A 14,543-nucleotide genomic window follows, 5' to 3' on the forward strand; every position below is an offset into this window, starting at 1 on the left:
GTCCAGAGGCTGTGGCCTCAGCGAGGGCCTCTGAGGATGTGAACAGGATCTCCCTGCCAGGCTACCTGGCTGGCTCTGGAGACCCGGGTGCAGTGGGGACTGAGAACAGCTCATTGAGTCTCTGCCCAGCCTCTGCCTGGGGCCTTGTGCTGCCTGGGGCCGCAAAGCTGGGTGGGATGGGCCTTCCTGAGGTTTGGTTCCTGGAGGGAGGGCAGAAGGCCAGGTGAGCTAAGGTGGCCACACCCAGAATTTTACACAGCAACAACCAAAGCCGGGCGATCGTGTTGGACGAGTGCTGGACGGTTCCGGGGTGCCCCATACTCTTGGCCTGTAGTGGCCTGCCCGGGCCTGAGCCCCTTCAGCTGCACCCTGGTCCTGGGGCTGGAGCGAGCCTGGGCCCCGGCTGCTTGTCTCTTATCTCAGAAGCTGTATCCTTCGGTCTCTCCAGGCCAGATTCCATTTCTTCCCCAGGGATTCGGTCACGGGGCAGGAACCGGAGTACTTGGCACACAGCGAAAGGCCATTGTCCCAGTTCAGGCCCCGCCACACACCGGGCAGGGCGCCGAGTGGGGTCCTCTTCTGGGCGGGTGTGGACACGCAGCAGGTGAAAGGCATCTTGATCCGGAGCCTGGGGAGAGAACGGAGGCAGGTTCCTTCCTTGACGTCCGTCACGCTGCAGCGCTGGGCATCATGTGATCCCTCCTCACCCAGTGTGCTCCTTCTCTGCCCCAGGTGCCGAGGCCAGGCGGGAGCTGTGCTTTGAACAGGCTGTGATCTTTATCGAAGACGCGATCCAGGTGGGCAGCGCCCGCTCCCGGTGGCGGGGCCTGGGCTTGTCTGGGGCTGTGGGCATTGGGTGATGGATGCCCCGATGGCCCTTTACTCCTCACTGTCCTGGGGTCAAGGCTGAGGTTGGTAGACTGTGTGGTCCACGTAACCCTAAAAGTGGGCGCTGGGATTTCTTCTTCTGAGTCCCCAGCCATTCGCTGTATTGATTTACCGCCTACTGCAGACCTGTTGTCTGCTGCCTCATCCGTGTCTGTGAAAGATGCCCGAAGATGGCAAGACCATCCCCTGCCTGCAAACGACACGCAGGGAACAGGGGAATAGAATATGGAAGCGAGCCGTGCCCAATCGTGGAATTAGGCTGCAGGCTTCCTGGGGGTGACAGCTGAAGTGGGGGCAGGGAGTGGGCCTCGCACAGGGGAGAGAGCTCCCAGGCACATGGGCCCAGCTGTGCATTCAGAAAACGAGTGTCCCTTTGGAGGACCTGCCTGGCCAGGGGTCTGCCCCTTGGGATGCGCTCTGCCTGCTTGGCACAGTGTGGCTTTGCTGGGTTACGGTGGGGCACCTTGCCCGCCTGCTGAGTCGAAGCTCACCCTACAACCTGTCCCCCCACCCTGGGCCCGTGTGCGGCTGGCTGTGTTGTGTGGCACTGAGACCGAGGGGACCCTCACTGACGCTCCCCTCTATGACCGTTCACTTCCAGTATCGCTCCATTAACCACCGCATGGACACCAGGTCGATGTGGCTCTACCGATGGTATTACTCGGACGCTTGCCAGTGGTGAGAATGCACACGTGTGGGGTTTGGGGTTCTCGAAGCCTGGCTGGGCGGCTGTCTCAGGTCCAGGCGGGCGGGCCCCTGTCCCCAAGTGGAGAAGATGCTCTGTGCCCTCCTTACTGGAAAGGAGTGGACGGTAGACAGGAGGGCGGACATTCCGGGCAGCCATGCTAGTTGTTTCAACTCCCTTTGAGTTACCTGAGCACACGGGTAGCTACAGGGCAGGAGCTGTGGTTCTGCCTGGGGACCACGGCGTCCGCCCTGCTGCGCTCTGGGTGTTCTGCCTGCCCATCTGGTTTTTCACCCAGAGTGTGGCTGGTTCTCACGTTCTAATCTTTTTTTTGTTCCCTTTCTAGGATTTTGGGCTTCATCATTTTCTTGATCCTGTTTTTGGCTTTTATTGAGACCCCTTCCTCGTTCACCAGCACCTCAGACGTCCGCTACCGCTCGAAGCCCTGGAACCCGCCCTGCGGCCTGACGGAGAGCGTCGAGGTCCTCTGCCTGCTGGGCTTCGCGACCGACCTCTCTGTGAAGGTGAGCCGGCGGCAGGTGCGGAGCCCGGGACCCTGCACCCTCCCGACCTGCCTGCTGCTTTTCTGGTTTATTTATTATTTTTAGTTCTCACCCAATGATGATTTTGTTTTTTTAAAGATGAGAGAGAGAGAGAGAGAGAGAGAGAGAGAGAGAGAGACAGACATTGATGTGTCCATCCATTGGTTGCCTCCTGTGCCCACCCTCAACCAGGGATCGAACTCGCAGCCTTTTGGTGTACAGGACCCCTCAGCCACCGGGCCACCTGGCCAGGGCTCTCATTGATTTTTAACGCCCCCAGAGCTATCCGCCAAATCTGCAGCCTGTGCACTTTGACCCGCTGAACAGAGGCCTCAGTTTCTTGGAAAACTCTGGGCCTCGAAGCAGAGGCTGAGTGGCGCTCAGCGTGAAAACAGTCCAGGTGGAGCCATCAAGGGCTGCAGCCATGTGGGACCTGTGGGCGTGGTTTGGCCCGAGGATAGATCCCAGCCCACCCTCCCTCCAGGGGAGTAGAGAAGCACAAGGGAAAAGGTGGGGGGAGGGGGGATGGAAAGGGGTCGGTTATGCAGCAGCTGCCGCCTCGCCCCGACTCTTCGATTCTGTCTGTGACCTGAGTCCATGCAGAGCTGGGGCCGGCCCTGCCTTGCTCACTTGGGCTTCTGATTGGGTCAGAGCCTTGGAGCCTTAAAGCGAGGAGGGGCTGGGTCCTCAAAGGGGGATTCCAGTGCTTCCGAGGGTTCCAGCACTTCCACCTGGCCCACAGTGTGGGCTGCTCCTGTCTGTGGGCTCCGGGGCACACGGTGCCTGGTGCCTTTGGCCTGAAGGGCAGTCCTGCTGAGGGCAGGGTGGGTCAGCCTGGGATGCTGACCAAGAGAGGCGTGGGTGCGTCTGTGACTGAGGGCCTCAGCAGTTTCTTATTTCTTTTTAGCTATTTTGTGGTTAGGAGGTCTTGGGGGTTTTAAACTGGAACTGAAACTGGTGAGAAGTACTCATTAGCATTTCTTGAATGGTCTGGATGTTGGGGAAATCTCAAAAGGTGACCGAGTTCACCTGAAGGCGCTAGTGATGGTGGGAAATAGCAGTTAGGTGCTGTTTCCTAGTCTTTCCTACAGTGAGTCCTGTGCCTTTGCATTTTGTCGCACAAACTAAACAGATGGTTGGATGTGACACTGGACAACCAATGGGTCTGGGCTGCCCGCCACTACTCATGCCAATTCAGCAGAGACAGGGTTGAATCATATATGAGCATTTATTCCAGTAATGCCAGCAGCGTGGGAGAGCAGCGGGTCATCCACGAAAATCTGCTCTGCACCCTCCCCCGCTGCTTATATTGGTAGGATAAGGGTTACATGGGAAGTAGGCAAAGGGGATAAGGATGGGTATGCAAAATGGGTATTACAGGCCTGAGGAAGTGGGCAGAGCAGGCTGGGATATGTACTGGGATCCCATTGTTTGGGCATCTGGGTTGTTAATCTTTCCATGATAATAGGCAGTTGTTGAATGAGAATGGATCTCATTCCAAGGTTTACTGCCAGGTCCAAGGTTGACCCTCAGGTCCCAGAGGCCGTACAACTCCAAGCCAGGTTAGCATGTCCATTCTTTAATTAGAACAAGACAATCAAGGTTAACAGAGCATGATTAACATTTCATATAGCTCTATTCTCAATATTCTATTTTAGCCCCTAACAGATGGGCAGAGCTGGCAGGGACCGAATTACCGATGAGGAAACCGGCGCCTGAGCTGTTAGGTGCCAAGCTCAAGGTCCTCAGCGCCTGAGGTCTCTGGGGGCTGGGAGGGAGCTCTGTTTCTTGCTCCCCACGTCACGAAGAGACCACGCTGCTTGCTGAGGTGCTCTGCCCCGGCCACCCAGCCTTGCCCTGTGCACCGACAGCCTCGACTGGCTGCAGGGCCATCTGCACGGATGCCCACCGCCCACCCACTCACCCACTGTCTCTCTCGCAGAGCTACCTGGTTGGGTGGCCCCAGTTCCGGAAGAGCCTGTGGCTGCTGGCCTACCTGGTGGTGCTGGTCGTGTCTTTCGTGGACTGGATGGTGTCGCTGAGTCTCGTCTGCCAGGAGGTAGGTGGTGAGCTGGCTCTGGGGCGGGAGTGGGGAGCTCTGGGCAGACTGCACAGTGTAGCCGCCCAGGTGAACAGCTGGCGTCCTGAGGTCCTGCAGTCATTCCACCCACCCACCCAGCTCCCAGCTCCCAGCTCCCAGCTCCGCCTGCCCTGCATAGCCCTCCCTGCATAGCCGTGCGTCACCCATTGCCTAGGGAGCCTGTTCCCACCTTGTGATGACCTTGAGGCCTGGAGAAGGCGGGAGGACCTGAGAGCATGTTCCAGGGTCCCGATTCCTGCTCCACTCCTTTAAGCTGATTCCTTGACTGGATGGGTCCCCCATTAAGCACCACCCCAGGGCCTCACCCTAGCCACACGCCCAGAGCTCTGTGACCCCGACAGTAAAAATCCCATGGGAGCAGGCGGCTCTGCCCGTTTGACTGCAGCCTCTTTGCTTCCCCTCAGAGCACCCAGGAGCACTACCCTGTGGTTCGGTGGGACAGAGCTGGGAAGAGTTGGTTTGGGGACGTCGTGTCCATCAGGGCTGGTGAGGGACACAATGCTGGAGGCCCACCAGGGGCTTTAGTGGAGGGAATTTGACACAGGGACTTAAGCAGGGGTTGAGTAACTGCAAGAGCAAAAAGGGGACCCAGTGGAACTCAGAGAGAACTGCGGGAAGCACCCCCTCCCCCACCCCGGGCTCCCAGAGCTGGGACCTGCCCTCTGACCTCTGGGGAGGGCACCCTCTGGTGTCGCCCAGAGGCTCGATGAGGTTGGTTCTGGGAGGCGCCTCCACTGGCTCCATTTCCTAGTGCCATCATTGCGTCCGTGTTACCGGTCACTCAAACCTTCTGTCACTTCAGCCTAAATTGTGACCCTCACCACCCCCAATCCTTGGATGACGCTGGGAGGAAGATTGGCTAATACACACAGCCGTGTCTGTGTTGCTGCTGGTCGCCGGTCCTAACAGAAATCTGTAACTTCCTCCTGCTCCCACCCACGTGCTCCCAGCTGGTCTGGGTTCGTTATCTGGTGGGGGGGCCACATTCGTTCCTGAGGGGCCTCAGTGCTCGGTGGTCCTGCCTCTGGTTACTGGACGGTAGCCCCCCCAATCTGTCCTTGGAAACGGACCACTCACCCTGCTGGCACCCAGCCCCTTTTCGCCTAGAGTCATGGTGTGTCCTTGGGGGGAGCACCCCCTTTAGAAGCAGGCATTCGCAGCCGGCAGGCCCGGAGCTGGGGGCAGGGAGCGGAGGTGTTGCCATCCCTTTTGCCCTGTGTTCCTGGGCCTTCCTAGGGCCTGGGGCCCACCAACAGGCCGCCTGCTTTGGGCGAGGCCGGCGAGGGCTGTGAGCTCTGCCCTGGTCTGAAGCGGGGTTGGCCCTGAGGCGTGGATGGTCCTGGGAGAGGCCTCAGGCAGGGCAGGCAGAGCCCCAACCCGCACACCTGTCTGCCCAGAGTGGGCAGAGCAGCGCCCTGCAGGGGGGAGGGCTGGGCAGTCGCCACCCGCCAGGGGCTACATGGGGGCCGGCCTGGGCTCTGCTTCTGGCAGGGTGGGCCCTCGGTAGTGGCCTCCGTCCCTGGAGATCGGAGCGGGGTGTTGAGGGGCTCGGGGACATCCACGGACTGTCATCCTGTCCAGAGAGCCTCTCCTGGGGGATGCCCTGGGGTGCGTTCCCTCCTGCCCACACGTGTCCTCCGCAGACGTCCTCGTCCCCGGTCGTCCAGTCTGTTCCCTCCAGGCCCTGACCACCCACCAGGAGCGTAACCTTTCTCAGTCCAGTGACCTGCCCCCGGCAGAGCTTTTCCTCGGCACCGTCTCTTAGGGACTGACTTCTGCTTGGGGCTGGCCCAATACCCAGACCCGTCCGCACACGAGGCCCGAGGTTTGTCTCCGTGGCCAGCTGGCTGGTCAGCAGGAACTCCCGCAGGCATCGGGGGCCCTCGGGAGGCCTTGGGGCCTCTGACCTGCTTGAGCCCCATCTCACTTCCATGTCTACCTGACCGCCTGTTTCTCCCCCAACTTGAGGCCGAGCGGGACGGGTTACATGTGGGCTGCAGGTCACCGAGGGGCCATGGTCACGGCTCAGCGTGGCTGTTGCTCACAGGAGACTAGCGTCTGTAGAGCAGTTGGTGGCTCCTCCCCAAAGCCTTGGGACCTGGGCTGCAGTGCCCGGGTGGCCTTGCCAGGGCTTCCCAGGCGCTGGGCTGGCTCCTCCTGCAGGCGAGCCGCATGGCGGTGCCTCCCACCCCCTGTGAGCTCCGCGTGTCCCTGCCCTGACGTGGCCTCAGCTTGGGAAGCGCTGGGGACTGGGTTACTGTGTCTGGAAGCCGCACTCTGGTCCGTGTCTGACCACAGCCAAGGGTCCGAGACCGGGTGTGCCGGCGGCACCTGGAGGGAGGCTGCGGGACTCTGGCTGGGCCTGGGACGGAGCTCCTGTGCAGTGGGCTGTGGGCAGGGTGTGGGGGTGGGGGTGCCCGTGTACTGCGGGTTCCTTGGCCTTCGAGGTGCTGTGCAGGGCACGGGGGCCCTTCTGCGAGGAGTGCCACACAGGGAGGTGCAGGGCATCCTTGCCAGGTGGAGGGCCTACTGTGCGCCAGTGCTGCGGGCCCTTGTGCTGCGGGGAGAGACTGGCAGTCCCAGGAAACACCGGATATGTACTGGGATCTCAGTGCCAGGGAAAGCGGCCCAGGGCAGCACTTGAGGAGGTGGCTCTTCCACTGAGACGGGAGGGACGGTGACAGGGACAGCCAGCTGGCTGAGCAGACAGGGGCTGAGTGCCGTGCCAGCGGGATGGTGAGGGGCGGCGGGGCCGGGCTGGAGGGCCCAGGCAGCCCTGGACGCTTGGGCCGGAAGGTGACATGGCCAGCCTTACGTTTCTAAGACAGGTCATCCGTAGGACGTGATGTGGGTTGAGAGCCTGGATTAGAGGTTGAACTTGGGAGTCCAGAGGGAGATGAGGCTCTCTGTGGGGTGGGACAGCCCCACTGCCAGAGCCACGTGTAGGCTGCTCTGCGAGGTGTGGGGCCGCCCCATCGGGAAGGGCACCACATGTCTGCAGGGCTGGGCGAGCTGGGACAGCGAGGACGCCTGAGTCTAGGTCAGGGCTGTGACCAGGAGCCGGGAGGGAAGCAGCTGGGGCGTGTGGCCCAGGAGGGTCTCTGTGGTTTGCCCACCTCCCGTGGCAGGTGTGGGGTGTGGGTAGCACTTGAAAGCCCGGCCTGGCGTTCAGTGTCCTGGTCTCTTCCAGCCCCTGCGGCTGCGCCGGCTCCTGCGGCCCTTCTTCCTGCTGCAGAACTCCTCCATGATGAAGAAGATGCTCAAGTGCATCCGGTGGTCGCTGCCGGAAATGGCCAGGTGGGCTACGCCGGGCGTGCAGGCAGGACGGGCTGTCCTGCTCCCTGCCCTGTGGTCGGCGTCTGGGGCTCCCCTCATGGCTCACGTGGCTGACCCTCACCCTCCAGCCCCTGGGGTCCTGGGACTCCTGGGACATGCCCCTGGGTTGTGGGTTGTCCCTGCCAAAGAAAGAGGCTTGGTTAGGGCAGGACCCCGCTGGGTGCATGGCAGGCTGTGGGACAGAGAGGGCACCTGCCCTGAGGCTGGCTGCGGGAGCTCCCCGGGTGGCTGGGTCCCTGGACCCCCATCCCGTTGGGCATGCGGGCACCTGCCCGGTGCTGAGCCCACGCCCGTCCTTCCAGCGTGGTGCTGCTGCTGGCGCTGCACCTGTGCGTCTTCACCATGCTCGGGATGCTGCTCTTCACCGGCAACAAGGTACCGGCCTCAGCCGCTCTGCTCGGTTTGATGGCGGGGTGGGCCCTCTGTTAGTCCGCCTCGTGGGAACCCCGCTGGGTGGTTCTCGGGCCAGCAGAGAAGAGGACTGCTGCCCACCTCACGGGAAGGGCAGTGGTGCCCACCTGCAGTCCGCTGTCTTGCTTCAGATGACCGCGGTTTAGAGCTGGCCCACTGCTCCCCTGCCCGGGACTCCTGGGCTCCAGGTCGCTCTGCCTCTGCCTGGCTGCCTCCTCTTCCCTCCCCTCCCCAGGCTCTGACTGGGCTTTCTCTGCACTCTCCTAGACAGGCCCCTCAGATTGGCACTTGGGGCCGGCGGGATGGCCCCTCTCACAGCACCTGTCCGTCTGTCCAGCAGGCACCTCTCACCATGTCCCTCTTCTCCAGCCCTGGGCTTTGCCTGGTCCCCTCCGCTCCTGCCCTTGCTGCTTCCGGCCCCCAGCAGCTTGTTGCTGTGTGGTGGTGCCTGCCCCGTCACCCGCTTGCCCCTGCGCCCGCACATCTGTGGTCCCATGTGTGTCCTCACTTCCTGGCCAGGTCACTGTCGTCCTCAGGCCAGAGCTGTCCTGCATTTCTGTCTGCGGATGTGGCCAGTGCTTGGCCAGGGCTGGTCTTCATTAGCCTGTGGCAGTGTTTGGGGCTTGGTGCTGAGCTGCCCACAAGGGAGACTGAGGACTCCCCCCCCCCCCCCCCCCCCCCGGGGGGGGGGGGGGGGGGGGGGGGGGGGGGGGGGTGTGTGTGTGTGTGTGTGTCTGGGTGGGACCAGCTGGCAGACTCTCAGGCCCCAGGGGCCGTGCAGTGGCCGCCCTTGCTGCTCCCTGCAGAGCCCGAGGCAGTTGGGCCCAGAGGTTGCTGATTTCAGGGAGGGGCCTGGGCTGGTTGGTCGTGGGTAGGAGGGTCCCCCTGGTTGGGTCCAGGCCTGGAGCTCTGCTGGGCCACGGCCTGAGCTGGCGGGGAGCGGGCCCGTGTGGCTCCTCAGGGCTGCCCCCTCTGCTCTCAGCAGGGCGATGGGCAGGACAGGGAGAGGCTGATCTACTTCCGCGACCTGGCGGAGTCCCTGACCTCGCTCCTGGTGCTGCTGACCACGGCCAACAACCCTGACGGTGCGTGAGCAGCGGGCTGGGTGGGCGTGGGCTGGCCAGCGGGCAAGGGGGGGAGGCCTGGTTCCTGCGGAGCCGAGAGGCCTCCAGCTCAGCAGGCGGAGGGAAGCAGGGTGACCTGGATCCCCCCTCCCGCCTTCCTTCCTTCCTTGTTTTCCTTTTTTCTACTTTTTCCTTCCCTTTTCATTTACTTTCTCGTCCCTCCTTTTATAACTGTTCCCTGTCTCCTCTTTCCCCTTCTCTCCTGACTCCTCTGAGAAGCTAAAAGCTGTTCTTTATGTGGTGAGGAACGGCAGTGTCAGGGGGTCCCCCGCTGGCCTCTGGGGCCCCACCATTTCCTCAGCTGTGGGGTGCGGCTCAGCAGTTGTGTGTGTGAGGCCCCGGGTTGTCCCTGGCCATGGCGTCCCTTTTGGGTTGCTGATGGGGCCTGTGTCTGCTCGGGCCAGGGGTGGCCAGGACGGTGGCTGTCGTCCTCTAAGGCTCGGCTGTGACTGGCCACCTGGGCTGGTCTCTTCGTCTTGGACTCGGGATGGTCACCACCACAGAGACCTTCCCAGGAGCGCAGCCTTGGCTTCCACCCACAGAGCAGTGCCGTGGGACTCAGCCCCGTGCCCACAGGTCCTGAGAGCCCTAGCCCGTCCCCGAGGGAGAGCTGGGCTCTCAGCCTGTGGGGTGGTCGCAGGAGGCAGACGTCAGCTCAGCAGAAGGGGTGGGCATCCTGACGGTAGTGAGCTCCCCGTGACCAGGGGTGTGCGAGCGGAGGCGGGAGGGTCAGAGTTTGGACCAGGAGGCTCCAGCTCTCCCTGAGCAGAGCCCACTCCAGAGAACGCCAGGGGTCTGGGCACGGCAGGAGCGGGACCAGTGCTGAGCTGTGAGCCTGTTTCAGTTTCTCTGATTTCTTCCTCAGTCATGGTTCCTGCGTATTCCAAGAACCGGGCCTTTGCCCTCTTCTTCATAGTTTTCACCCTGATCGGTGAGTCTGGGCGGGTCTGCAGGGGTCACTGGGGTAAAATTCTGTCCCCTCTAATGCTCAGGGGTAGGCGTGCTGCCCGACCCTGTGACTTCACCTCGGGGGGAGGGGCATGCCCTGTCTGGAGTCTGTGACCACTGAGACCGCTGTCCTCAGTGCCACGCTGGGCAGGCCGGGTGGCACCTGCACTGTGTAGATGAGGGCAGTGAGTGACGTGTCCAGGCCCCTTCCTGCTCTGCGGTCGTCCGGGCCCTTTTTGCTGGCACCCCTGGGGTTGCTGTGCCCGTGTGACCCTCTGCACCTCTGGGCACTGCCCCCAGGCCCCCTCAGCTGCTGCTCCTCACTGACCGAGGCGTTTTCTTCCTGAAGGAAGCTTGTTTTTGATGAACCTGCTGACGGCCATCATCTATAATCAGTTCCGGGGCTACCTGCTGGTGAGCGAGGCTGCCGGCCCGGCCCGAGGCCAAGCAGCCTGTGGGGGCCTGGCCAGGTCCCCGTGGGGGTAGGGTCCACAGTGGTCTCTGCACTGTCCTCTGGCTTCCTCTTGTGGATGAGCTGGAGCTGTGCCGCATCCTGCTCTTCTGAGGGAAGCGACAAGATTACAGCTGCCAGGGCAATGGACTCTGGACCCTCCTGTGGGAGAGCCAGGACCCCCACTGCACGGGGCGGGCTCAGCCAGTGCCCTCAGCTCCTTCCTGCGAAACCGTCACTGTCCTGTGACTATCCCGACCCGGGAGGGCCCTCAGAGGCTGCGGGCTGAGGGCTGTGCTGTCCTGCTGGGCCGGGCCGGCCACTCAGAGGCACCCTCCTTGTAGAAATCTGTCCAGGCCTCACTGTTCCGGAAGCGGCTGGGGACCCGGGCTGCCTACGAGGTCCTCTCCTGGATGGCGGACAGAGAAGCCCGCCCTCAGGGGTGAGTGCGGGGCTCCCTGGGGGGCCGTGGTGCGCACTGGGGCTAGAGCTAAGCACCACCCCGAGAGCTCCCTGCGGACTTGACAGCTCCCATGTCACGCCGCCCGCTCCCCTCCTCACCCTGCCCGCCCCGTGCTCCAGGGGGCCCAGCGGCTCTGCCTGCTCACCCACCACACCCTTCCCTCCCCACACACCTGGGCCCCAAGCTGGGTGTTGGGAACAGAGGGACCAGCCTCCCCACTGCGCCTGGTTGGAGGCTGCCCGTCAGCGCCCTGCCTCCCGCCCCCTCGGGGAGGACCTGACAGTGTCTTGGGATGTTAGAGGTTGGCTAGATGCCCGCAGTTGCTCCTGTGGAGGCCTTGCCATCGCCCAGGGCTGCGCGGTTCAGGCCAGAGGTCGGGCGCCCGGGGGACGGAGCTAGTGAGCTCACTGGGTGTGGGTGTTTTTTCTCCACAGAGTTGGGGTGAGGGCCCAGGACCTCCTGCAGGTGCTTCAGAAAGTCCAGGTGGACAGCACCCACAAGCAGGCCATCATGGAGGTACAGCCCCCACCCTCCCTGGCCTCCCGGCCTCCCCGGCCATGCTCCTCCTGGTGGTCCTGTGGGCCAGCAGCCCCTGATCAGGACGGGTGTCATCTCAGAGCAGCGGGGCCAGACCATCTGGGATGGTGGGGGGCTCACCTTGCTCTGGCCTTGGCCCGCTGACCTGTGCCTCCCTGCTTTGCAGAAGGTGCGCTCCCATGGTGATGGCCTGCTGTCAGCTGACGAGTTTCAGAAGCTGTTCAACGAGCTTGACAAAAGTCTGATGAAGGAGGTAACTGGGCCAGGGCTCCCAGGGTCAGGGGGGAGTTTGCAGAGGCGGAGGGCTTGACCGCCTGGGTAACGTGGTGACTGGTGCCGGGACTGGCCTGCCCAGGGATTCTGGCCCCTAGGACAGTAAAGGGACGGAGATGGTTGGCTGTTGGAAGCTGGGAGGTGTGGTTGCCCTCATGAAAGCCACCGAGGAACCTTCCAAATGGCTTTCTCTGTCTCCATGACAAACATCCTCTTCCCCATGTCCTTCTGCGGGGGCTCCGAGCTGTAAAGCCGTGGTCTTTGTCCTGACCTGATGGGTGAAACCCCCACATGGGCCGCGGCGTCCTGCTCAGCACCATGTGCAGATGCCCCACCTGCGTTTTATGTAGAGGGTTTCCTGGAGATGCTGAGGCTCACAGGTCGTTCAGGGTTGGGGGGGATAGGAGGGGTATTGCTGGTCCAGCCGCTTGGCCTTCGAGAATGGGCTGTGGGCAGCAGGCAGCGGGGGAGTCCGACATCGGCTGGCCGGACTCCGCACAGCTCTGTGCCGCTGCTCAGTCAGCTCAGCGGCCGTGACAAGTGCCAGGCTGGCGGCCCAACCAGCAGGTTTACTGTCCCCGTCCTGGAGACTAGAGTCCAAGACCCAGGCGTACAGGGTCGGGGGTGGGGGGGTGGCTGGTCCAACCGCTTGGCCTTCGAGAATGGGGTGTGGGCAGCAGGCAGCGGGGGAGTCCGAGACCCGGGTGTCCAGGGCTGGTTCCTCCCAAGGCCTCCCTCCTGGGTGTGTAGACGGCGTCTTCTCCCTGTGTCCCCACGTGGTCCCTCTGTGTGTGTCTGTGTCCTGACCTCCTCTTATAAGGACCCCAGTCCTGTGGGATTAGGGCCGCCTACTGACCTTCTATGTTAATACTCTTTAGAGCAGCGGCCGCCCACCTTTCGCACCCCATGGATCACCAGTGGTCCGCGGGCCACCAGTTGGCGACGGCTGCTTTAGAGAGCCCTTTTCTACATACGTCACGTATTTGATTGCCCGTGAACTCAGTAGCCCTGTGCAGTCAGTGGCCGCTGTGGGACGGTGCGGGTGCGGGCATTCTCGCGCTCCTCACCTCTGCGTCCCTGTCCACTCAGAGGCACATTGGGGTGGTTCCTGTCACACCTCTTTCCAGTGTTTCATGTCCGTGTTTACTGCCAAAGTGCCCTCCATCACTTCCCACCCCTGTCTCTTGCTCTGTGCCATGTTTTCGTAGTTCTCAGCATGGAATTTATCTGTGTTTTTCACATAACGCTTTTCACATCGTGGCAAACACTTAAGATGGCTGCGTGCTGTCTTGTTGTGGTTCCTTTCGGTGCCAGGCACGCTCAGGGCACTGCTGCCTCTGTTGTTACAAACACTGTGATGGCGTCTCCGTGTGAGGGACCACGCCGGGGTTGGTGATGATTCCCATGGGCTGGTAGACGGGCAGGGATCAGGGGAGGGACGTCGGGTCCCAGGATGAGGGGCACAGCCCTGATTCTGAGTATGTGTCCCCCCAGCACCCGCCACGGCCCGAGTACCAGTCCCCGTTCCTGCGGGTCGCGCAGTTCCTGTTCGGCCACCGCTACTTTGACTACCTGGGGAACGTCATCGTCCTTGCGAACCTCGTGTCCATTTGTGTGAGCACAGGCGTGCCCTCGAGTGGCCCCGGGAGGTTTCTCGTTCCTGGGTTCCTGGCCCTGCCCCCCAACGGCCGATCGTGGCCTTGCGGTCGGCCCAGTGCTGGGCCGGGCTGCGAGCCTCTCCCTCTGGCTCTGCAGGTGTTCCTGGTGCATGACGCAGGTGTCCCGCCCCAAGACCGTGACGACTTCATGCTGGGGGTGAGCTCTGAGGCTGCTTGGCTGTCCGGCCTCGGCTGGGGCTCCGGGTCTGCTGGAGGAGGGCCATTCTAGTTCCGAGGGACTGGTGTCATGGGGTCCCCCGAGTTGGGGGTGGCAGGCCGTGGGGGGAGGCTGGTGCAGGCCGGGAGCCAGGTGCAGAGGCCCCGGTGAGTGCAGTGTAGTCAGCCTAGCGGGGCGGACGGCAGAGGGAGGGTCGGGGAGAAAGAGGGACCCGAGGGGGCAGCAGGGGCTCGAGACCGAATGGCCAGGGGGAGGTCAGGGAGGTCTGGGACTGAACGCTGGGCATCTGCGGGCCCCTTTCAGATTCTCAACTGCGTCTTCATCCTGTACTACCTGGCGGAGATGCTGCTCAAGGTGTTCGCGCTGGGGCTGTCCGGGTATCTGTCCTACCCCAGCAACGTGTTCGACGGCCTCCTCACCGCCATCCTGCTGGTGAGTCCGCGGGCCGGTGCTGCCTCCCTGGGCGGGTGATGGGCGCTCGCACTGGCTCTGTGCTGGGGACCCGAGGGCCACAGTCCTGGGGCTCCTGCCTCCAGGGACCAAGGGGCTGGCTTTCCCCAGCGAGCTGCTTGGCGGCGGCGGGTGAGGGCAGGGGAGGGTCTGCAGTGTCTGAGCATCGGGGGGGGGGGGGGTCAGGCTGCCTCTCCTGACCCCTGGGGGAGGCCCAGATGGAACCCACAGACCCCCCTGGTCACCCCCGCCCCAGGCACAGCCTCTAGTGCCACTCAGGACAGTGAGATGATGTGGGTGGAGGGGGCAGGTCTCAGGCACCTGCGTGTCCTCTGGACACGTCCCATCGCTTTTCCCCAGAGCAGCAGGGGGTGGGGTCACCCAGTGGGTCACAGCGAAGTTAGTGCGACGCGTGCTCCTGTGTGACTGCTGAGAGCCGTGGGCTCCTCGGGACAGTGGGGCTCATTTGAGAAAGGCCTCCAGCCGTCTTTGACCAAA

At 62.8% G+C, this 14,543-nt stretch overlaps 1 protein-coding gene across 1 annotated transcript in view; it reads left to right on the forward strand.

Moving 5' to 3' along the window:
* The window catches only part of TPCN2 (two pore segment channel 2), a 26,462-nt gene that overhangs the window by 222 nt on the left and 11,697 nt on the right, over positions 1–14,543 (forward strand). Inside the window, exons 2-16 of the mRNA XM_005864495.2 lie at positions 712–797; positions 1,490–1,566; positions 1,920–2,097; positions 4,058–4,174; positions 7,407–7,513; positions 7,855–7,927; positions 8,946–9,048; positions 9,953–10,018; positions 10,385–10,449; positions 10,831–10,928; positions 11,384–11,465; positions 11,653–11,739; positions 13,254–13,373; positions 13,515–13,574; positions 13,899–14,027. Coding sequence (XP_005864557.1) covers positions 712–797; positions 1,490–1,566; positions 1,920–2,097; positions 4,058–4,174; positions 7,407–7,513; positions 7,855–7,927; positions 8,946–9,048; positions 9,953–10,018; positions 10,385–10,449; positions 10,831–10,928; positions 11,384–11,465; positions 11,653–11,739; positions 13,254–13,373; positions 13,515–13,574; positions 13,899–14,027 — 1,448 coding nt within the window. The remainder of the gene's footprint in view (positions 1–711; positions 798–1,489; positions 1,567–1,919; positions 2,098–4,057; positions 4,175–7,406; positions 7,514–7,854; positions 7,928–8,945; positions 9,049–9,952; positions 10,019–10,384; positions 10,450–10,830; positions 10,929–11,383; positions 11,466–11,652; positions 11,740–13,253; positions 13,374–13,514; positions 13,575–13,898; positions 14,028–14,543) is intronic.

The sequence above is a fragment of the Myotis brandtii genome, unplaced genomic scaffold (genome assembly GCF_000412655.1).
Source record: "Myotis brandtii unplaced genomic scaffold, ASM41265v1 scaffold187, whole genome shotgun sequence".
In the NCBI taxonomy this organism is placed as follows: domain Eukaryota; kingdom Metazoa; phylum Chordata; class Mammalia; order Chiroptera; family Vespertilionidae; genus Myotis; species Myotis brandtii.